The 24,299-nt window shown below is 39.5% G+C and overlaps 3 protein-coding genes across 12 annotated transcripts in view; 2 read left to right on the forward strand and 1 right to left on the reverse strand.

Annotated features, from left to right (window-relative positions):
- CCDC181 (coiled-coil domain containing 181) overlaps window positions 1-24,299 on the forward strand; it is a 289,422-nt gene that overhangs the window by 14,906 nt on the left and 250,217 nt on the right. The window contains exon 6 of one of the 3 annotated variants that reach the window (XR_014026379.1): window positions 3,982-5,109. Coding sequence is in view for 1 of the 3 variants with exons in the window: in XM_081327293.1 (XP_081183419.1) it covers window positions 3,982-4,039 (58 nt within the window). In the remaining 2 variants the exon portion in view is untranslated. Of the gene's footprint in view, window positions 1-3,981; window positions 5,414-24,299 lie in introns of those variants that run through there. The other 2 variants (XM_081327293.1, XM_081327292.1) reach the window with 2 other exon arrangements.
- BLZF1 (basic leucine zipper nuclear factor 1) lies at window positions 1,218-14,148 on the reverse strand. Of its 3 annotated transcripts, XM_081327296.1 has the most exons (8): window positions 14,075-14,109; window positions 13,146-13,234; window positions 11,292-11,359; window positions 10,308-10,732; window positions 8,206-8,405; window positions 5,461-5,589; window positions 3,018-3,231; window positions 1,218-2,120 (listed from the first exon to the last, which is right to left on the reverse strand). In XM_081327296.1, exons 3-8 carry the CDS (start codon window positions 11,317-11,319, stop codon window positions 1,938-1,940), a joined length of 1,179 nt encoding a protein of 392 aa, XP_081183422.1. In that variant the 5' UTR covers window positions 11,320-11,359; window positions 13,146-13,234; window positions 14,075-14,109; the 3' UTR covers window positions 1,218-1,937. The 3 variants fall into 3 exon arrangements, with proteins under 3 accessions (XP_081183422.1, XP_081183420.1, XP_081183421.1); XM_081327294.1 differs by lacking the exon at window positions 13,146-13,234 and having other exon boundaries at window positions 14,075-14,148; XM_081327295.1 differs by lacking the exons at window positions 13,146-13,234; window positions 14,075-14,109 and adding an exon at window positions 13,670-14,049.
- The window catches only part of NME7 (NME/NM23 family member 7), a 108,382-nt gene continuing 99,550 nt past the window's right edge, over window positions 15,468-24,299 (forward strand). For 5 of the 6 annotated variants that reach the window (XR_014026377.1, XR_014026378.1, XM_081327283.1 and 2 more), the window contains exon 1: window positions 15,471-15,589. Coding sequence is in view for 4 of the 6 variants with exons in the window: in XM_081327283.1 (XP_081183409.1) it covers window positions 15,587-15,589 (3 nt within the window). In the remaining 2 variants the exon portion in view is untranslated. Of the gene's footprint in view, window positions 15,590-16,369; window positions 16,589-24,299 lie in introns of all 6 variants that reach the window. The other variant, XM_081327284.1, reaches the window with a different exon arrangement.

Here is a 24,299-nt window from a genome sequence, read left to right on the forward strand (position 1 = left end):
CTAAGATACGCAGATGATACCACTCTAATGGCAGAAAGTGAAGAAGAACTAAAGAGCCTCTTGTTGCAGGTGAAGAAGGAGAGTGCAAAACTTGGGTTGAAACTTAACATTAAGAAAACCAAGATCATGGCATCTGGCCCTCTCAATTCCTGGCAAATAGATGGGGAAGAAATGGAGGTAGTGACAGATTTTATTTTCCTGGGCTCCAAGATCACTGCAGATGGGGACTGTAGCCAAGAAATTAAAAGACGCTTGCTCCTGGGGAGGAAAGCCATGGCAAATCTAGACAGCACACTAAAAAGCAGAGACATCACCCTGTCAACAAAAGTGCGTATAGTCAAGGCTATGGTCTTCCCAGTTGCAACGTATGGCAGTGAAAGTTGGACCATAAGAAAGGCTGAGCGCCAAAGAATTGAGGCCTTTGAACTGTGGTGCTGGAGAAGACTCCTGCGAGTCCCTTGGACCGCAAGGCGATCAAACCGGTCAGTCCTAGAGGAGATCAATCCTGACTGCTCTTTAGAAGGCCAGATCCTGAAGCTAAAACTCAAGTACTTTGGCCACCTAATGAGAAGGAAGGACTCACTGGAGAAGAGCCTAATGCTGGGAAAGATCGAGGGCAATAGAAGAAGGGGACGACAGAGAATGAGGTGGCTGGATGGAGTCACTGAAGCAGTAGGCGTGAGCTTAAATGGACTCCAGAAGATGGTAGAGGACAGGAAGGCCTGGAGGAATGTTGTCCATAGGGTCGCGATGGGTCGGACACGACTTCGCAGCTAACAACAACATCATATAGCACTTATTTTTATGCTGTTTCCTTTTGTTCACTCTCTCCCATTCATAGATATAGATATTGTATATAATGCCGAACCTATTTTGTATACTATACTGTCATTCATATGTGTTTGTATGGGGTTTATATGACAGTGCTGGGTTAATGAGTCAAACAGGTGTTGCAGGACTGTTTTTCAGGAGTAGAATGTACAACATTCTTCTAGATACTATATCATACAAAAAAATGGCTGAAGGTTTTACTATATCACAGCATTATCTGGAAGTTCCATTGTAAAAAATCCAGCGTATTTGGTGTGTTATTGAGAAATTGCAAATTATACCACCAACCCACCCTCATTATTAAGAAATAGAAATTTAGAAAGGAAGTGTTTTTTTAAAAGTGATGACAGCATATTTTTGCCTATTTACAAATTAGAAAAAAAAGATAAAGTAGTCCAACCACATTTAATAGCACCGTTAAAATCTTTTCACAAAATCCCTCAGCGATACTGATTCTAAGTTTGTTTTTAAAAAAACCTTCTCTACAAAAGGTGAACTCAGAGGCACATCTCCAGTAGTTTGCACATAAATGCTGTTGCTACTCTTTGACATAAATGTTGTGCATTAAAATTCATTTACTCTCACCAAATCTATTCCATCACTTAAGATCTTTAAAGAAGCATTTTGAGTTTTCATTAAAATATGCATCTTAACCTGCCCATGTAACAGCTAATACTGGAAATCAACTGTAGAAAATACTTAAAACATCCACCCTAATTCTAAAATAAAATAGTTCACATAAATAAAGAAATAAGCTGGGTCTTTTCAAGGAAGCAAATATTTGAGGTTCATGGGATATTTCTAATACTCTCAAGTGTTCTCTTAAAGAAGAAAATTTGGTAATGCAAATTCTATAGATCTTTGTACAGTATAGAACATTTTTCTAATACATTCTTGGTTGGTGTTGAACAAATTACATTGCATTACAAATTCAATCTGCCACAAAGGAATTTGAGAACAGAACGTTAAAGCCCTGAAAGCTTTATGAAAGACATATTTCTAGCACAAAATCCAGTACTCATTAGTTAAAAGTACAGAAAATAAAAGTGCCCAAAGATCGTATGCTTTATCAGAATCAGAAGCCATTGCTACTAAATAAGATTTTTTTAAAGAACAAGTAATTCTCCTTTGCAGTGAACACAACAGTTGAAAGTTATGTTCTCATATCTAGTATAGGGATGAAATCGTCCAATATTTTTCTTTGGGGAAAGAAAAGATGCTGTTGAAGGCTCCGAAAAAGAAAGTTCTGATACTTCTGTACATTTGCCAGAATCCAGCATTTTTAATACCTGGAAAATAACAAGGCATAGCGATGAATTACATTGGTTTCTTTTGCTAAAAATATTTATAACATATTTAAAACAATCTGAAATATCTAGATAAAGGGGTATCTCACTTTTTAAATTTAGAAAGTTCAACTCCCATGCAAGAGAAAGGTTTATCCTGTGTTGCCAATTTACACACTAGAGATAGTGTGGTATCTCTATAAGATTATTTTATCCTGTACAGAATAAAGAGTTTACTTCTTAAAGCTGTTTGTTATCTTAAATATTAAAACCAGCAACTTGAACTGTGACCAGAAAACAGTGTATTATCTTAGTTTTAGATATCAGTATCGCCTAGAGGCCACAATTTACACCAATTGAACTTTGCACAAATTCTTCAAAGGTGGTCTGTATTAACTGAACAATAATGCAGGAGATGCAATTATTATAATTTAGATACAATTAGTTTGGAAAGGATTGCATTTGACATAAAAAGCATACATTCCTTTCACTACTGGTATAAGCCGAACAATTCTCAGTTCAGATTTTCTATTAGCCTCAGCTATTGCAATTGAAACTACAACCATAATTGAGATTATGTTCAAGGAAAAACTTCCTCAGGTCTTTCTATCAGCAGTCTACTTTAGAAGTGGGCCGTGACAGAGGTGTAGCTCTAAGAATCAACTCTCACCCTGCTCTAACCACCACTGAGTTTGTATCTTGTCTTGCAAATGAATAGTAGAAAACTGTTGCTATGAAGTACAGTAGAATACTAATACTATATAGTAGAATACAAGGCTTATTAAGTCATAGCATTTGTTATCATGCAATAAAAAGGTACTGCTTTATGTTTCTGGAAAGTAAACTTGAAAATTTTAATGCACAACAGAATAGCATGCGATTGTGTAAAATAGTTTTTACCATTTCAGCCATTTTCTCAGCAGGGGTATTGCAGAGTTCTGTGGATGAAGAGCCATTTTTTGGACTGTTAGAGTTTCCAAGTAGGTGTAAAGTTACTGCTCTAGCAAGCTTATGATTTACAGCAGCTAATTCCACCGTACTATGAGGATGTGCACTAGGGTAGTATGTCTGCTGTCTTCCCCACTGTAGAGAAACCAGGAGCTCCTCTAATAATCTGCATTGAAAAAGAATCAGTTTCAGTTACAAATGTTATAGACATAAGAAAATTTGGTGGGCTAAAGAAACAACAGGATAAACAGTCAAGGAGAAGAAGGGATAAAAAGAAAAAAGTGTTACGTTATTCAAGAGCAAAAATTGCTATTTATAGCTTTGCCAGTGATGCGATGGAACAGATTATGTAGCTTCTGGTTAAGATTTTGGATGGGAAAATTAGTGTAATGTTGAATTATGGCCCTTGTACAGCAGGGGAGACCGCAACAGGAAGGGCAGAAAACTACAGACCAACTGTGGATTATTTTCAAAAGAGGTAAAAATAATTGGGGAAAAAAAAGATTTCCCCTTGCATGGGTAGCTCACATCAGCCATGTGGGACAGAAATTTCACCCAAAGAATATGGACTGACCTATTATCCATTTTCAAATTTTGTCCTCCACATAGAATAAAGTTTCTTACTTGTGGATGATTCTGAGAATAAAATGTAAGATACACAGACTGTAGAAGAAAAAATTAAGCTATGCAAGCACCTAATAACTAGGGAAGGTAGATCTCTATTGTCACAGAGAATGGTAGTTGCTCTAATGCTGCATAGTCTGTGCTACTACGTACATTTTAAACCAATGACACTGTTTTCAATTCTCTATACATCTGTCATTCTATATAATGCACATATACATAAAATATGCATGCATCTGTATACACTACTAAATATTTTGTGTTTGTTTTTCTATTTGTAACCTTCAATTAGGCAAAATGATGCATCATACCACAACAGTTTTCGAATCAAAGTTACTCAAATGGTTTAACTTACAAAATCTGGAATCCATCATTCTAGTGGGACTGAAATTTGCAAAAGCTGTGACTGTTTCAATGCTGGTCCTGTTGCATCAATCACAGTCACATGACTGTCATTTCCAACTGTCCCTGTCAGCTTCCCACAAGCAAAATCACACCTCTCCTCCGTGAGCTGCACTGGCTTCCGGTTGCCTTCCGAGTGAAATTCAAGGTGCTAACAATGACATACAAAGCCCTACATGGCATGGGTCCGGACTACCTACGGGAGCACCTTCTGCCAACGTCAACACCCCTCCGTCCTGTGCGCTCCCACAGAGAGGGCCTCCTCAGGGTGCCACCGCTCAAAGAATGTCGGCTGGTGGTCCCCAGGGGGAGGGCATTCTCAGTGGGTGCGCCAACCCTCTGGAACTGCTTGCCTACCGAAATCCGGATGGCCCCCGACCTCCGCACCTTCCGGCGCGAATTAAAAACTTACCTGTTCCAGCAGTCCGGCCTGGCCTGATAGCTCTTGGGGTCTCAGTTATTATTATTACTATTGTTTCTGACTATTGTTCAACTGTATACCTACCTTACTCTGTACACCGCCCCGAGTCCCTCGGGAGAAGGGCGGTATATAAAAACAAATAAATAAATAAATAAATAAATAAAATCAGTGAGGATGCTGGCAGAAAGTTACAAGTCCAAGGCTAGCAAGCAGGCAATTGACTGCTGGAGGAGTGAGGGCATGTGTAAGGTGTGGCAATGGTTGGGGAAGGTGCATAAGAGGTGCAGCAGGTCAGGGTGGGTGTGCAAGGGGGCACAGGTGTGTAGGTTGTTGTCATGGTGTGAGCACAAAGGGACTTTGGGAGGATGCACAGGTGGGGGAGACTTGTCTGAGCATTTTGCAACCTTCCCTGTTGGCTTCCCCATTGACTTTCTGCAAGCTTCCCAAAAACAAAGTTAGTGGGAAAGACAGCAAGAAGTTGAAAAGTATTCTTGCTCCCAGAAATAATGAACAACTGAAACAATGACACAACTGAAAATGATGACACATCTGAAACAATGACTTGACTGAAACAATGACCTAATGGGTCATGGATTAGTGTGTATATATAAGGCTTGTTAACTGAGAACAGCTCTACATACATATGATCATTCTGATACAATTATTTCCCAGCTGCATATTGTTTTCACTGTATTCAAAGTGTTTTAGACACTTACAATATTTGCCTGTATTTTACTCATAGAACTTTGTATATAGAATTCTAATTCAGTCCATGGAATTAGAAGTAAATCTTTAAATAAAGCAGATTATAGCTAAGGCTTATGCAATAATAAATATATAGGAATAACACTGTATTGTTTCTAAATATCAATAATCCAGAGTTTCTAAGTAAAATGGCTAAACTGAGATTTGAAAAATGTCTTTCACAAAAAATACATGTATTCATACTTTTGTGCAGCAATCATTTCTTGGCGAAACTGATCACGTTCATTTAAAAGGTCCTGAATTGCACTGTGTGCATCTCTGGCCTGACGCTGGAGAACTGCTCTGGAATTAGTCAACTCATCAGACATGACTCTGTAGAAGAAATTTCAGATATGTCCTAGTTAAAATTGATTCAACAAATTAATACTGTGTTCCTATTGTACATTAGCAGTTAATGCGATGGTTGCATTTTCGTGCTGCAGCCTAAACAGGTTATGTATATAATTTAGAATAAAGGGATAATACATCTTGAACAAACAAATGTGATATGAAGTACAAATTTCTTACGATATCATCCTACTTTTTCCCAGGAGTACTATTATGAAATAACCCTGTAAAATATATTACGGTGAAGGATGGCATTCTAGGACCATGCAGTGAGCTTGTTTGCTAAATTGAGATTTAAATCATTACTTTAGACCAGTTCAGACATGGTACCAGTTACATCATAGCAGCTTTCCCAATTCACAATCGTATTAAAATCAACTGCCCTTTCTTTTGCAATAATTTAGGAATGTATAAAACATCAATTAAGTGAACAGATAATAATTGTCAGACAAACCTCTAAAAGCATAAGTAGATTTATAAAAGTTTTTTTAAAAGGCATATATTATGAACTTTTCATTTGGTTGGCATACAAATATTCATAATTATCAAAATTAACTTTATTAAAAATCTCTAAAAATGATTGCAAACTATAAGAGGTTTAGGAAATGAAATATTTTAAGCCTCAGGCAGTGTTTCAGTTTACACTCACCATGAATTAGCTGCTCTAAAACCTATTAGTGGAGTAAGCTGCAGAGATGCCCCATTAATAATATTAGAACATGGATATTTAAAAGTAATTTCGCTTCAAGACCTACCCAGTTTTTATTTATAATATTTTATTAATTTTCCAATTTTACATTTATTTAAAAAGCAACATGGTGGCTGGGTTAATCAATAGTTCGATAACAAAATCTTTAGTACAAATCTCAAGTTACAACATCAAATATTTCCTCTTTTTCCCTTAACATTTACTGTCTCGTATTTAAGCTAACACAGTTCTTATTATATCAACTCAGTAAAAACATCCTTATTACACTTCTTCTGTTATCTTCTGCATTGTTAGTTCTTTGGTTGTAGTCAAAGTTTGGGTTTGTGTATCTAAGTTGGTGTCTTGATCTTTTATGTTAGGTCTTATTTTATCACAAGCTGAAAGAATGGTTTTATGTATTGCTTTCAACATGGAAAGGATCTTTTCCTGGTCTTCATCCATCTCTTTCACATGTTTATAAATAGTCTTTATAGTAGAAGTTGTTTGTCAAGAAAGATTTTATAGTCCAAGCTATTTCATCATCTCATATAGTAACCAATATTCCTCAAATAAAGAGATAGGAAGGCAATTCCCCACATATAACTCTGAAAGTCAGTAAAGATTTACATTCACAGTTCGAGTAGGCCAGTTATGCTGCCCAGCTGTTCTCTTACAGCTGAGTTTCTCACAGGTGGTGCAATGGTCAAAAGAGTCTTATCTGAGGTCTGGGCTTCGAGCCAAGTCTCTGTTAGGAAATAACAAGTTGTAATACCAAACTCTGCCACAAGATGTCACTGATGCTGTTTAAGGTTTTTTAAGTCCAAACTTTTTATAATCTTTTTTCCAATTTTATTTCTTTTTTGTAGATAAGAGCAAAAGTCTCCAATAAAAATAGGAAAATTTTTGGTTCCCAAGTTTCAGGAACATATAAATCCAATTAAAGTTGTTCTTTTAATGCTTTAATTCCCCTGGGTAGTCAGTTGCCGCTATTCTTAGAGGGTGGGATAGAAATTCCCTTCCCTCTCTCCTCACAGAGGGAAAGATACTTCAGGCAGCTTTTACAGGAAAAGAAAGTACTTAGGGTGAAGAGAAGATCGGATCATCCAGTTTCATCTGCATTGCTTTTGAAGTGCTTGGTGGTAAGTTTGACTTCGGCTGTCTGCAGCCTAGTGATGAGCCATATTACTATGGCTGGTCTTTCCTCCGCTGGTTTGGAGGGCTGCCCCAGATCGAGCGGAAGGGCTGCCACCCTCCCGTGATCAAGTGGGGTCTCCTCCTTGCTCGTCATGCCTACACGGCTACTTTTGACCCCTTCCAAAGTCCCCCAGTGGAGCAAAACCAAACATGGAAGACGGAGCTCGCCTTTCAGCAGCCGCAGCAGCCGCGATGGCAAACCAGAAGTCCTAAGACCTACTCAGTTTTGTACACCAGAGTGAGTACTTTGAATTGGGATCAGAAAATTATTCAAGTTTGTACAATTGCTTTATGAAAGGTGTGTTGTGGCATCTCCTAGAAGCACCAATCATGTTGCATCATTCTTGGCCAATTGTCAGTTTTCAAGAGGCATTCCACAAAAAATATATGTAGTAGTAATCCAGTCTCCAAACCATACATTACCAATGTCAATTCTCTCTTCTCCTGGAATACACAACTGGTTTATCCGCCAAGGCTGATAAACATTTAGCCTGCTGCTGTTGTGTATCTTTGGTTAAAAGCAGTCCCAAGCTGTAAACCTGATTTTTAAGGGAAGCCTGACCCCATCCAGAGCAATCATGTCTATTGAACCTTAAAGCTTGGCATCCTGCATCAACAACTCTGAACAGAGAAAAAGTATTTATGTGTGTATGCTTGCTTAGGTAGAGGTACATTTATTTATCAAGGTATCTTTTAAATGGCAGCATTATTAACTGTACCTGCTTGCTAGGAATTTGCTTCGCCAAACATCACATTGTATAGACATCCGTTCTAACTGCTCAGACAACTGAGACACATTCCGCCCAAGGGCTTCATTTTCAAGAATCAGTTGATTTTTTTCACGTGCCATACGCTCAAAATGATATTGCAAGTCATCTCCAACAGAAGCAACAAGTAACTTTTTCAACTCCCGATTGACCTAAGATAGAGAAATGATTTCAACACACATTGAGTTGATTAACCTACTGCAGTTGAAGAACTGGGTATAAAGAAAGATGCATGCTGGTTTGTTCTGTGTTACTAGATACGTGTAGTAGTTAATTACAGCATATATTAAAAATTGACTGCTGTGCATTTCAAAATATGATGGATGCCAAACAAAGCTTGTTACTGTTTGTATTACTGTAGAGTGGCCGCATAAACACCATGTCTTAAAAAGGAAAAAGAAAAAGGCTGGATTTTATACAATGCAGCATTAACAAGCTGAAGATAAGTTTACATGTTTACAGCTTTCATAATCTAAGACCAGTAGCTTTCTATCCTATAGTACCTTTCAAGAAGCTCCTCCAAAATTCAGTGATATATAATAACTCTTAATTTGGGTGAGCCTACTCTCAAATCCGAGGAGGAGCTAGAATCAGAAGGTCATGTTTACCATTGGTTTACATTTATGCAGTTGAAAGAAAGATTTAAGTGAGATAAAAAGGAATCATGGGTTTAATTTTGTTAAAAATCAGTTGGAAACCCCACTGTGAGGTAGTGATAAACATATTATAGCTGAAGTTTATAAAATATTATTGAATTTAAATCTGGAAAATGAACAAGTAAAACACTGCATGATTCAGTGGGCAAGGAATTTGAGGTACAATATAATGGTTGAACAATGGGAAAATATGTGGAATAAAGAATTAAAATTTATATTAAATTATAATTTAAAAGAAAATATTTAGAAGATGATGTACCATTGGTACTTAACACCAGACAAGTTATCAAAAATGTATAAAGGTATTTCAAGTGTAAAGGTGAAGAAGGGACTTTTTACCATTTATGGTGGACATGTGGTAAAGCAAGAAAATATTGGAGCAGGATTGAAATGTTTACAGAAAATTCTTAATGGGAATATAGAAAGAAAACCAGAAATTTTTCTCTTGGGGGTAATGGACAAAGACCTGGGGGAAAAAAATGGAACTTTCATGTTATATATGTTGACAGCAGCAAGATTACGCTCAGAAATGGAGGACTATATTGATTCCCACAACGGAGGAATGGTTACAAAAGCTGACAGAGCTAGCAGAGATGGCTAAACTAACTGTACTGATTAAAGAAAAGAATCTGAACACTTTTACTGCCCCTTGGAAACCGCTTCTAGACTTTGTGCTTGAGGTAAAAAAAATGAAATTTTGATTTTGGGTTTTACCAATTAGATAAGACTTGATGTTATCGAAATGGCTAGCTTATATTATTTTGTAAAAGCAAAAAGTTGAGCTTTGAAGTAGATAGTCTACTTTGTTGCAGCAAAGGAAGTTGGAAGTCAATGCCTTTTTTCCCCTCTTCCCTACCTCACTTCTCTATTCCCTTTTCCCTTCTCTATCTTTTCCATTATTTATTTTTGTATTTTCATTGTATCATATACAATAAAACTGTTTTTTTTAAAAAAAGCTCCTCCAAAATCCAAATTGTAATTTTGCTTCGGTGAAAGTTGGCTTTTCCCAAGAGATATGGTATAGTTCTCTGTTTATTTATACAATTATGGTTTATATACATATTTAGAGACTGCCCTTCTCCTTTATAGAGCGACTCAATGAGCCACTTTATATTGAATACTTTTATAGTCATGGCTCAGAATAATCGAATGATGCAGACTACAATCCTTAAAGGCCTTACTATGAAATAATGTCATTAAGGGCAATTTAATTTAATTCTGAGTGGTAATGAACAGAAATAATCAAAACTAGGAAAAAAACTGAGTATAAACTATTAAATGGAGCTGAAGCTGCATTGTTATCCCTGAATAATTATTTGTACACACTGCAGTTATTTCTTCCAAACGAATGGTATAAAAGAGTCTTTAAAAGTAATTCAATCAAGTCTATTTTCTTACCTCTGTTTGCACGTGGAGTTGATTGGAAAGGCCTTCCTTATCCTGTAACAATCTCTTTTCTGAATTCTTAAGCTTTCCTATTTCACTTCTTAGCTCCAGCAGTTCTTTCTTATTATCTGATGAAATTCCATCGGACAGACTGAGGGGCTCTTTTTGTAGACCTGAGGATTTAGATCCTTTAACAGGTACCACATGGTTTATAGAAGTTTTAGGAACTATTATTCGTACAGCTTCAATTTCCACAGCCTTGTCACCATATACTTTCCCCAGCTGAAGAACTCCGGGACTCAGTGATGGAAGAAGTTTCTTGTGTGGGCTTCGATGGGCATAGGTAGTTGTGTTGGGGATCACTTCAACAGATTTTGAAGGCTGCTCTGTTTCCATGCCATCACCAGATCCACGAATGGGTGAGGTAGTGTATTCACCTTCAGATTGAGGCAGAAAATAGGACACAATATGTTTAAATCAGGAAAACATGATTAATATACCATAATATTAGGAAAGCCCGTAGTTCAGGTGTAGTGCAGGGGTCCCCAATCCGTGGATCAGCACCAGTCCATGGCATGCCAGAAACTGGTCCTCGCAAACAAGCAAATCCCCATCTGCAGGAAGCACATGAAACCACACCCCGTCTGGTCCACAGAAAAACCTCTCTCCATGGAATTGGTCCCTGGTGCCCAAAAGATTGGGAGCCACTGGTATAGTGGGTTAAGATACTAGGCTAGAAATTGGGAGACCATGAATTCTAGTCCCACATTAGGCAAAAATCAGTTTGGTGACCTTGGACTAGTCATTTTTTTTGTCAACCCTAGGAAGGTGGCAATGACACTTCTGAAAAATCATGCCAAAAATACAGCATGTATTAAAAGCCTTGCCTTTGTAAATATCTGCAAATATATCTCCAAAATCAATTTTTAATTCCTAAAGAGAAATACTTAATATATCTCCAAAATCAATATTTAATTCCTAAAGAGAAATACTTACTATTTTCTGCATTATTTAGAGTTGCCATTTTATTGACAAGATTGGATATAAGAAAAAACCCTTAAAGCCTAAAAGAGACAAACAACAAAAGTGTTATGACTGTCAGTTCATTAAACAAAATATAGAATCATTAGTACAGAACATATTGCAACATACTAATTCAACTTCATAATGCAGCTTCTCACAAAAATAGTAGAAAATGTTCAAGCCCCCAAACCTCATTTGGAAGTGACTAGATGGATACGCATCCTATTTGGGATGGTTGATCATTATTTTAAGTATTGTAAATATATTTTCATGGAGCTTTATTTTTTTTATTAAAAAGCTGCATATCTTAGTGTAATAAAAACAGTTAATACAATAAAACTCTGAAAGACAAAAAGAGGAACTATTTCATTTCAGCAAATGCTGAAAAAATGCCTATGATTTTGAAATAGGAAGTTGACTTAGAACAGTCCTCTTTTCTCTTTTAGGCAGTATTCCAATGGAATTTGGGTGCCTGAATAACCTAGGTATGTTTAAGATGGAATTCTACCCCACCCTCAGAATATAATCAATCATGTAAACAATTTAAGACCTATCTCAAGCATAAGGCAAAATGAAGTGATTACTGCAGGTAACAGTTTTGGGGATTCAGGACTAGATAGAAAATCAAGTTATTTACTTTACAAACTGGAAAGAGAAAGATGCTAGTGAGATTTGGATGTTGGCACATCAGGCAGCAAATCTCTTTGCCCAGCTCTAACAGGTTCAAAGAGAGCTTTACCCTTAAAAAACTGAAGCTTGAAAATGATCCTCTCATGTGTATTTTAAAACATCATTAATATTCCAACAAATTCTATGGCATCAGGACCAGGTTCCTGCACCAAGGTGGCAGAAATAAAGATACAGTATACACCACAGAAATCAAGAGGCAAAAATATTATCTTTCTGACTTATTGAAAGAGCTTACCCCTCACATTGATTTGTCATATGACATGTGAACTTTGGTTCAGCATATGTGAATCCCGGTATTTTGGACTGTAAACTAGTTTGCAAAATTCCAAATTAGGTTGCTAGGTCTAGGCTACACATTCTGACAACTCTTGAAGGTAAGAAAGAATTAAAAATTTTCCATAGCTCCTTGTAGCTATGGAACTCCCAGGAGCTGCCTAGGAGTTGTCATTTTGGCATAGGCCTGAGGTAGGGTGGGGAAGCCAGAGGAGGGAGGAGGTGCTGCAGACAGGTGCATTGATGGCGTGCAAGCAGGCAGGGGTGGTGTTTCTAGTGACTTACTGGGATAATTTGCAACCTTCCCTACTGGCTTCCTCATTAACTTTGCTTACGTGGAGGTGCCAGAGAAAGTCACAGATGGCAATCATGCAGCATAGCTTCTGCAATGTTGTAATCGTGAGCCAGGCACCTGAGCATCTGGATTGCAACCATATGATCATAGGGACATTACAACAGCTGGAACTTCAAAGACTGGTTGGAAGTCCATTTTCTCAGTGTCTCAGTAACTGAATGATTGCGGAACAAATGGACATGAGCCACGTCTACTCATAACTTGCCTTGCCAGTTGCCTAAAGCTACCACATATAAACAGACAGCAAAACTCACACTCACTATGCATTGATGATGTTACCTAGTTGGGTACTGAAACATCTGCAAGCAAACCAAGGTCAGACAGTATCAAGAACCCCACATTTCAACCCTAAGCTACAGATACTCTCTTCTATTGGAAAATCATATTTTTCATTCTCCAATATTTTTTTGGGAAAGGGGACTGAATTGGTGCTTCTGGGTTAGCACCGAGACTTCCCCTAAAAGCTAGTCTGTCCCCTCCAGAGATGCTGGCTGAAATTGAGTTCTTACATTGGTTTTGGGGGGTAGTTTGTTGGTTATTTTTCCCTTCGTCCTGCAGTTTCTATGGTGGAGTAATTGTTCCATTTTCTTATGTCATACTGTGGACAAATAAAAAAACTTACACAACTTTATGGTTTCTGTTGTAAACTGCTGTGAGTTGGGGAGGAGATATTCGGCAGAACACAACACTCACAAACCATAGAAATAAGTAAACAGAGATCGTCCTGGACTTACAACAGTTCATTTAGTGACCGCTCAATGTTACAACGGCAATGAAAAGAGTTGACCTATGACCATTTTCACAGTTATGACCATTGCAGCATCCCCATGGTCACGTGATTTACATTTAGATGCTTGACAACTGGTTCATATTCATGACGGTTGCAGTGTCCCGGGGTCATGCGATCCCCATTTGTGACCTTCAGTCAATGGGAAAGCCAGATACACTTAACAGCGATGTTACTGATTTAACAACTGGAGCGATTCACTTAACAACCATGGCAAGAAAAGTCGTAAAAAGAGGTAATACTCACTAAATACATTTCTCCCTTATCAACATAAATTTTGGGCTCAATGGTGGTCGTAGGTCGAGGACTACCTGTTAACCCAGTCATGGCGGACACTTTTTCCTCCTAAGGCTGCTCTCCGATTGAATTTAAAGAGCCCTTCAACTTTCACATCAACTCAGTGCTGACGGGTCTCCGGCACGGCAGGTTACATTGTGTCCGGGAATGATGTCAACACATCCCACTTCTTCGTAACAATGATTTACAGATAGACAGCTGATTAACTCGCTTCAGGCAATCCCCATATGGCTTCATTCTCACAACACGCCAACCCAGAAATAAGCCGATCGTTATTTGGACGACTAGGTGAGGCTCAGGCGATCGATCAGTCAATTGCTGCGGAAATTCGTTTAAAGTGTAAAAAAAACTGACCAGCTGCGGGATTTCCTCCTTCGCTCTTCCCGGCTGCTTCTCATCGCTCGTTTCTTTCTCCTTTTGGGAAGGAGTAACTTCCCTTCCGTCTACTCCTTTCCGTCTATAGAGGTATAGTGACAAACTCACCCAAATGGCGTAACTTCTGACTTCAGTTTCAACTTTTTGTTTGTCTTGAGAGACTAACCCCAGGGGTAGGCAACCTCGGCTCTTTTATGACTCGTGGACTTCAACTCCCAGAATTCCTGAGCCAGCATAGCTGGCTCAGGAATTCTGGGAGTTGAAGTCCACGAGTCATAAAAGAGCCGAGGTTGCCTACCCCTGGACCAGGGGTCTTCAAACTTGGCCCTTTTACGACTTGTGGACTTCAGCTCCCAGAATTCCTCAGCCAGGCATGCTGGCTGAGGAATTCTGGGAGTTGAAGTCCACAAGTCGTAAAAGGGCCAAGTTTGAAGACCCCTACCCTGGACTAACCAAACAAATCACTGGCAACCTTTTAGACTAGAAAATCACATGACCCCCTTAATTTTCTATTTGTAGAGCAGTGTATCCTCATCCTTAGCATTGTAACTCTAAAGATGTGTAGACTGGCAGAGAACTGGCAGAGAACCCCCATCTAGAATGCTGGCTGAGGATTTCTGGGAGGTGAAGTCCAACACATTTTAAAGTTGAAAAAAGTTGAAAAACATTGTTGTACAGCATCTATGCCGCTTGGCTAGCAGTGCGACCCTCAAGTCTTCGGAGTTCCCTTCGGTGGATGGGCGGCTATAGAGATTTGATAAATAAATAGCCATGGAAAATTCCTACGTTTTCTGCAAGGCTTTGGTTCAAATGGGGAAAAAAAGAGATTCCAGTTTCTAAAAGTTGTATGAAGAACTGCATGAAGTTTGGCTGATTTGAACACGGAAGATGGAATCGAAGTAATTTTTTTGTGGGGCTTTTTTTTTTGAACGGGAGTGCAACCAGTTTCTTTTTCTATCTCCATTTTGGGGAAAAAATATTGCAGGATTAATGTACGTTAGCCACAGGTCTCCTTACAATCTACCGTACAATGAAATCTATTCGCAGCTCGAGTCTGTGGCGGGACTAAAAAAAAAAAAGCACTTTTCACTCGAAAGTTAATGAACGCTGTAACTTCTAAATTCCTATCTCTACGTTCTTGTACAGACAAGTAATAATGACGCGCCCTTACCCCCATTCATCCTTGCGCACGTTCACCTCGCGGGAATTTCATGATTTCCGGTCTCTTTTTCCGGTGACAACGCCAGGCTTTTTACTTTGCCGGACTAACACCATCGCGAGAGTGAGCGATACTCCTCCCAACCAATAGGAACTCAAGACGGCTCGGTCTTTTTGCCGGAAGTTTAAGCCGCAGAGCCAGAGAAGGTGTGGCCTCGGTTGCTAAGAAGCGGCTTGGGGATAGCTCGTGTCGCTAGTCGAGTTTTCTTTCTCCTGGTTTTGCTCTAACGGTGAGGTGGCGATCGCGTCCGGGAAGGCGGAGGTGGCTGGACCATGGTGAGTAGAGATGGCTTGTGCATGCTGAGAAAGGAGATCTCCGGCTTGGGAGGAGATTCCCGTAACGTCAGCATAAAAAGTCGATTAGGGGAGGCGACGATCCCTAACGAAACATCCTCATGAAATGAAATCTTGTCGCTTGAGCTAATAGCAGTCCTATAGCTGCTCAACGACATGGTGTTTATTAGGGTTTTGTTAATAGTAGTACAGTGACCACATTTTCTTGGAAAAACTCAAGGACAAATCTAAAAGCGGGCAAATCTGAGATTCACAAAGGTAAAAAGTTATAACGTTGCTTTACAAAGGCAAATTCAAAAGCAAAAGGAATAAATCTACAGAACAACTTTCTGAAATACTGTAAAGAATGGTCCTTTGCAATAAAGGACGTATTGGGAAAAATGGACAATGATTTATGTAATGAGACCACAGTTAGATTCCATCTTTCTTCAAAGAAGCTGTATGTAGCATCTATAGTTACATATTTTATTTTCTCTGTTACCTTGAAAAGTAGGCTGGCCTTAGAAAGCAGTAGGCTACAACCATTCAGTGTTATTTATGGCTAAAAGGTGTTTCAAGTTAGCTCATTCTGCTCTTAAATGGATCTTTCCCATCATTTTCACTATATCATCTCCTGCCACCTTGCCCAATGAACAAGGAGAACCAGAGTTTCTTTGGTAAATGTGTGGAAAAAAACCTCATGTTGGGATGACTGTTATAGTTGCTAAACTGTTAAATTATCTTCACGGTATCATAATAAGCTGAGGTTTTCTTTAGATTTAGGAAAATGATGTCTATTTGCATTAGCTTGGGGAAATATGAAGTCCCCTCCATGCAAGAAGGGGAAGGCAAGATGGAAAAAAAACAATCAAGAATTCAGGCTGGCATTGGCTGGAACTTATCCTCTGATTTACATAGCATGTTAAGTAAGCCATTACGTGGTTTGTATGATTTGGGCATAATGTGTTGGACAAACAGCCAGTTTTGGAGTGATTTATCTCAGTGAGTGAACTCAGATTGCATGGATTGTTACTCTGTTGATTTGTTATACATTCTAGTATTTTATATGCAAACATAGAAGCAAAGGCCTATAAAGATTACAATTATGAGGCAGAAATTATAGATGTAAAACCATACAACTGTAAAAACCACTGATTTATTTTTGAATACAGTAAAGAGAATTTGAATCTGCCTCATTAAGATTGTTTGCCTGCAATTTTATGCATATTACTACATTTAGAAGAATTTTGTTGAATACAATAGGATTTATGTTTGCTATGCATAAATAGGGCAACATTCATTTTTCCCAACTTAATTTCTCTCAGCTGCTTTGTATGTAGTTATTTAAGTGTCTAAAGTTCGACTTAAGTCAGTTCTATAATCTTTTGTGACAAGCTTCTTTTCCCTCTGGAATCCTTTCTTGGCTCAACAGTGATTTATTTTTATTTATTTTAATCCCATTTATATCCCGCCCTTCTCCGAAGACTCAGGGCGGCGTACAATTTAAAGCACAAACCAATGTGCTTAGCAATAACAATGATAACAATGTATTTTCATCTCATTTCACCTAAAACCTTTAAAACATTTTTCTTACCGCAGTAATAACTTTGGCTAAAATCCCCAACATTGTAACATTTGTAGAAAAAGCAGTAGGAAAAAGTAGCCTTTCACTTAGTTTAAAAAGAAAAGATTTCAAAGAAGATGTGTACAGGCAGTAATGGCAGTTAAGTATTATAATGATATGACCTGCTGGAAAGGTCTGTTTCTGTGAAGAAATGCATTTGAATCTGAATTATAATTATATAATGGATAATGTATAAAACAAGCAGAAAAAACAATATGGGAAACATAAACATTCCATCTCATGCTAGATATGTCCTTAAAGTTTTATAGAAATGCTGAATACTTGAACTTTTGTACAGAATTTGAATCTGGTCAGAAGCTGACAAAAATACCTAAACACACACTATTCTGCTTCTAATGCCATAATCTCCATCCTTGCAGTTTTATGCCTAGTGTAAACTGTAGCTATGGATGGGATAGTTTACTATGTGTATGCCAAAAACCTAGGCATGTAATGCTACATTGTACTATAATGTTACTGTACATACAAAATCATCCTTTTTCTGCTATGGCACCTACATTGTGGAGTCTTTTCCTCTACTAGAGATGAAGTTGGCCTCCTGCTGAATTTTCAAACCTTATTTAATAGATTTAGAATAGATGATTGTTTTATGTATCTACTGTTTTATTGGATTTCTATATGTCTCCCCGAGTCACTTTCTATAAGATGGGCAGCCACATAACTTTGATTGATCAATAAAATAGTTGTAGTCTGAATGCATCTATAAAGATTTAGGAACCCAAGAAGGCAAAGAGGGCAACAAATAAAGGATTAGGAAATGAATTTATATTCCTAGCTTCTTAACAAACAATACTTGAGTTCTTATGCTTGAACTGAATATACAAGCATAGCTTTGAGCATTCTTTCCAATTCCTGTACAATTAGTGATCATAGGAGCTTCTATATTTTCTTCTGTGTAGTGATTTTCCTCCCCAGGATCTTACTAGTTTATGTGCATTATTGTTGCCTGTATATGTGTGTTTCTGAGCTGTGATCAGGGCAGGTTCTTATGTGTTTGCTCCATCTATTTGTATTTGACTTACTGAGAAGGGAAGATATGTATTTTCTCTGTGCTAGTCCCATGACAGTTGCTTCCAATTAAGAAAACTGGTTTCCCAGAGTCTCATTCTTTAAATTGATTTAAAGAAACATGCTTAGGTTACAACATCTTAAAAACTGGGTATGTATACTTTAGGTCCTCAACCTTCAGTAAATGCAGGTCCTCTTTTGTTTCTTCTGATCCTTTTTTTTATCTGCCTGTTGATGCAAAGAAGTTTGCTACCTATTTGCCTGATCCAGATGTATATAGATCGGCCAATATTTGCAAACTACCACTCCTCATTTCAACAAATTGCAGTATGTTTCTGCTCTCCCTTTTGGTGCACCTGTATATTTTTATCTATTGTATGCATAGGGTAACAGGGTTAGCTGCATCATAGTACAGGTTTTAGATTACGGGTGTCAGTACATTATCCACGCGCATGTGTGTGTGTGTTTGCGTGCGTGTGTTTGCGTGCGTGCGTGAGCATGTGGACGCATGGGGTGTGTGTGTCTGTCTGTCTGTCTCTCACCCCTTGCAGCCCCGCGCCCCCAACGGAGACCTTCTGCAATGGCAGGCTGCAAACTAATGAAATCTGGTTTTGGGGAGTACTTGTTTCTTTTTCTCAACCTGCCACCTATTGCATCGCGCCCTGCCCCCCTCAGCTCCTGCCCCCAGACCTGTGGAAGGCTGTAAGAAGCTCCCATCACAGCTTCTCTTACCTCTCCTGTTCTTTTCCTCCCTAATATCACAGTGTGGGGCTGCAAGAGGTGAGACCCCCCCCTCACACACGCATGCATACACACTCACACAAACACGTGCATGGTTCCCATTCTGTCTCCTCTGAATTAAGGAAGGAGCTAGGGGAGAGGGAGAGATTGACAGTGTCACCGGTGGCCATGCCGCTGGTGGCCATGGTTTTCCCACTTGGTGGTGGGGCGGTCCCAGTGAAAGGGAAGCCTTGCAGGCTGCGAGGCCAGGCCAGCAAGCAGGGCATGGAGGCGCTAGTACTGATCTACAACTTGGTGCGGAATGCGGTCAGCCTTAGATCCGCAGCGCTACCCTGGAGTCAGCAAGGGCTGGCGTCCTGTGTGGAAAGGAAGCGCTAAGAATGCAGTCCCCAGGGATGCCAGGCCCCACACATTCTCCGTGTCCTGCGCACGTGCCCAGAGGGCGGGGTGGGAGCAGTCCCTCACTGGTTCCAGGGCAGCGCCATGGATCTAAGGGTGACTGCGTTGTAGATCACTGCCTGGTCGGCCTAGGTCAGGCTGAGGCACCGTGGGCAGGTCCTTCGCTGTTTCCAGGGCGGCTGCGGGGGCCAAATCTAACCTCACGGGCTGGATTTGGCCCACGGGCTTTGTGTTTGATATGTGTGGTCTATACCATGTAGGCTTCATAGGTTATAACCAGCACTGAATTGCACTCAGCAGCATATTGCTAACCAGTGCAGTTTATCAGGGATGCCCATTATTTCCCATGCTGCTGCATTTTGGATCATTTGAAGCTTTCAGATGGTCTTCAAAGTCAACTCTAGATAGAGCACATTGCAACAGTAAAGTTATGAGATGAATAGGGCATGAGTGATTGAAAGACCTCCCAGAGTAGGAAAGGGCACAACTAGTGCACCAGATGGAGTTGCTAGGCCTTCCTTTCCATAGCTGCCACCTGTTCAATGATCAGGAATTTGGAGTCCAGGAAGATTAGTTTAAAATTAGGTAATAAAGCTTTCACTTTTCTTTTTCTGGCAGTGTCTGAAAATAGGGATGTGGAGAATAATTTGAGAACCCAACACAAGTATATAATCTATTTATTTATATCCTGGCTTTATCATTTTAAAAAAAATAACTCAAGGCAATGAACATATCCAGCACACCTTCCTCCTATTTTACCCATAACAACAACTCTGTGAGGTAAATTGGGCTGAGAGAGCGTGATTGGCCCAAGACCACCCAGCTGGCTTTCATGGCTGAGGCAGGACTATTTCTCACAGTCTCCTGGTTTCTAGGATGGTGCTTTAACCACTAGACCAAGCTGGCTCTAAAAGTACTAAAATATCATTTATATGGAACAGACAGACAAATCATGCTTTGCTTTTATTTGCCCCACGTCAGTCACAGCTGATGAAATTGGAGTCCAACAACATTTGGGGTTAAGGGGGTTGCACTTACCCTGATTCTGCCTGAATGTGGGTAGGCCTTATTTACTGATTCTACACTGGTCTGTATATGGAATCTATGAACAGGAGTTCTCCCTTTAACAGCTTCTGTGCACATGCAATGACTCTTGCACCAATTCTAATCTATTTCTGAGTTCCACAGAGACTTTCCAGGACCCCCTACAATGAGAAATTTGACTGCTGCTACTGTGAAAATGAGGCTTCCAACCTTATCTATACCATGTTGCATTGTGCTGGAGGCCTATTTGGAGCAGCTATTTGGTTATCTAAGCTTTAATTGCCAAGTCTTCTTTGCAAGATTAATGGAATGGTAGTGCTGTGGAAATGGGAATGGCCATCCCCTGAGGCAGGAGAAATTGGACTCCTAGGAATTCTCAGCATTCATGAGAATGAGTATCTAGGTCTTCTGGATTGGAAGTGCTGTGCATTAGAGGAACGTCACTAGGTGGGAAGGTTGCTCCTTTTATGGAAAAATCAGGGAGCCCACTCTTGAACAGCCATACCTCCATAACCTCCAGTGCTTTTCTCTAGCTAGCAATTTTATAACTCCACTGCTTAATCGGGGGACATCTTCCCTTGCATAATCCCTTATTGATAAGAGACCGGGGTGGGGGGGGTGGGAGAGGGCTTCGGTTTGCGCTCGCGGCGCTCGTGGACATGCGCGGAGAGCTCTCTTCCCCGCTGCCCGGTTTTCTTCCATTGGAGGACCCTGAAAAGGGTCAAAAGTCACCCTGGAGGGGTGATGACTTTGAGGAGGCCCTCCGACTGATTGTGGAGGGGTGACAGTCCCTCCATTTGATCCAGAACAGCTCCTCTGGACTGACGAAGAAAAAATCGGCCATCAACATGGCTGGTCATCAAGCCGTACCAGCCAAAAGCCAAAAGCACTAACAAGCACGAAGAAAGCAATGCGGAGGAACTGGGTGAGACCCTACCTTTCTTATTCCCCCAACTACTTTCCTGTGGGAGCGTTTTGAAAATTTCTCCCCCCCCTTTGGAATAGCGGTGTCTGCCTACTTGGGGATTTAAAGCTTTGAAAAGAAAAGAAAAATATAACTAAATTAAACAACTAAAAAATTAGACTTGCACCTTTTGGATATTTGGGGGTCCCAAAAAGTTTCTATTTCTACGGGGACCTATTACCCTATCTACTTGTTAAGCTGGAAAAAAGAGAGGAAAAATTAAACTGGATAAAAGCTTAACTGGAGCTTGTAAAAGGATTTTATACGCTACTAAGGACATCTTGTGGCGAAGCCTGGAACAGCAAGGAAATTTACCTTTTACTGTGAGACCTGGCTACACCCTAGCTCAGGGGTGTCAAACTCAATTTCATTGAGGGCCACATCAGCATTGCGGTTGCCCTCGGGGGGCCGGGTGGGTATGGCCAGGGTGGGCGTGGCCTACTGGGTGGGCGTGGCTAGAGTGCATATGGCCTACTGGGTGGGCGTGGCCAGCTCTACATCGTTCGCTTCAAGGGTGCCTATGAGGGCCTGGGCAGGAGTGGGACAGATCTGAGGGTCTCTGGCAGGAGGAGGGTCTCTGGGCCAGGGCCAAGGCAGTGGGGGCTGTTCCCTCACTATTTCCAGGATGGCTTCGAGGGCCGCATGAAACCACTTCGTGGGCCGGATCTGGCCCCCGGGCCTTGTGTTTGACATGTCTGCCCTAGCTGATCTTGGCATTATCTAAAAGAGATAAGAATTTGAAACAGCTGGCGGAGAAAACAACTCCCAGGAATAGTGGAGGTGGACATACACTGACTTCTATTAAAAATAGCCTCCACTAAAGAACTATCTGTAAACACCTTAGAAATGGAGGAATACTATCTACAACTTAACTATAAACTTGATGTCAATGCTGCTGACATCGAATGTTATTGCTTGACAAGAGATAAAGAAGTAGCCATTTCATATGTTAAACTTGTGTATTGCTTTAAGAGATTGAGTTAAGGTTGGGAGGGGGGAAGAGGAGGATTGTACCTTCAAGGCCATGAAATTAAAGAAGATAAGAACTTGGCGTGTTTTCTAATGGAAGGGAAACTGATTCTTTAAATTAATTGGAGAATATGATTAATGACAAAATTAGAAAGGTGGAGAATTGTGTTTAATATATTGTGCAAGGGGGCTGAGATTTCAGATTCCAGCTTCCTTCGAGCAAGCATTTGCCGGTGTATTAGGCTAAATAAAGGACTTTTAAGGTAAACAATGCCTCAGAGTCACTTGAAAAGCCCATACGTCGGAAACTTGACACTGATACTTGAAACAATCCTTGAAATTACTGAGCAGACGAAATCCAGACTGAAAGACAAAGGTGCCAGCCTAAATTTACAAAATGAAGCCATGATTTCAACTGACGAATCTACAATCCAAAAAGCAACAGAAGAGGAAGAAATTAATATCAAGACAGAGGACTTTAAAGAACAACAAGTACAATCTACTGAGAAGCCAAAACTTGATCTCAACTATAGAACCTGCAACCCAAAAAAACAACACAAACTGAAGAAAACAACACTAAGATGGAGGGTTCTAAAGAGTTACAACTACAACATACTGAAAACTTAGACAACCATACAACAACTTCAACTGTGGACATGACCTCTCACCCAAGCCAGATGAAACTGGAAGAAGACCAGACTGAACTGATGACAAATATACTGATCCAAACAGGGAGACTTGAACTGTAAGAGCAACAATGTAATGATTACAAAGAGGCCAGTTCGTTTGAAAAATTGACAACTGGATGGTCTCCCTTGATTCAAATAACATGTGTCGGAATGAAGGGAGATCCATTTGAGGATTTAAAGGCACTGGTATGGAAGCCTGCTTGGCACAAAAAGAAAGCCAGAGTTAGATTTTTTTAAAAAATATGTTTTTTTCTTTTCCCCTCCCTTTTTTAAATCTATAATGGAAGAGCCTAAATTTTTACTTAATGGGTCAAGGGGAGACTTTAAAAGATATTATTTGATTTAATATTTAGGATTTAGATTTACAAGGGAAATTAAAATTAGCTATTAGAATATAGTTTTGACTGGAAGTTGGATTGAGACAATAAAGGATACTTTATTAGTAAGTGATGAGATACTAGGATGACAAATAGAATATATCTGTGAAATATATTTGTGAAATAAAATAAGAATGTATTTAACTAATTATGTAATGAAATAGGGGAAATTTGGGTTACCTGAATGTTAAATACTATGGATCTTAAAGGCTAAGTTGGAGCACTGTAATTGAAAATTGATAAAATCTTAAAAACAGGACATGATAACTATAAGTAAAAATATATTGATAAATATCTTAACTGATTGTGTTATAACTAAAAAATGTATTAACTTGATTGTGACATAGTAATTATAGGAAACAGGGAATTTTTAGATGATTTAACCAGAGCTAGGTACAGATGATTTTGTTAGTGTACTATTGATTACCCAATCACCACGTTGCTTTCTAAACATTTTGAAATTTTGATGTCAAGTTGGAAAATTAAGAAACCTTTTTAAGAGAGAGAGAGAGAGAGAGAGAGAGAGAGAGAGAGAGAGAGAGAGAGAGAGAACTTGTTCTTTGCCAGTTCAGTCAAACTCGCCTTTTGATATCCTTTTGCTCAAATGGCTTCTCAAGACCTTTTGCTTAAATGGCTCTGCATCCCCAAGTTTGCTTGCATCACTTGAGCATGCCTCCCTCTCTGTTCTTTTAAGTGGTTAGGCTTCTGAGCCAGCCTTCTACAGATCACTACAGACAGTGCTCATTTTCTGCCTGGATGAGCAAAGATAATGGCAGCCCTGCCAGAGTGCAGTGTGCAGTCCATCATTTTTTTTCATGCAGCTTCATTATATTAATGGATCACAGCCCTTCAGTATTTGAAATCACCTGTTATAAAG

The sequence above is a fragment of the Vipera berus genome (genome assembly GCF_964194415.1).
Source record: "Vipera berus genome assembly, chromosome: 4".
Taxonomy (NCBI): Eukaryota; Metazoa; Chordata; class Lepidosauria; order Squamata; family Viperidae; genus Vipera; species Vipera berus.

Bases quoted from the DNA above. Each gene is read 5' to 3' on its own strand.
- BLZF1 (XM_081327294.1), bottom strand. From the start codon at position 11,319: ATGGCAACTCTAAATAATGCAGAAAATA. The intron at 5,590-8,205 runs GTACAGTTAATA...TTTCTTCTACAG, and splicing joins AGCAAATTCCTAGCAAGCAG to AGTCATGTCTGATGAGTTGA. The intron at 3,232-5,460 runs GTATGAATACAT...TTTTCAATGCAG, and splicing joins GAAATGATTGCTGCACAAAA to ATTATTAGAGGAGCTCCTGG.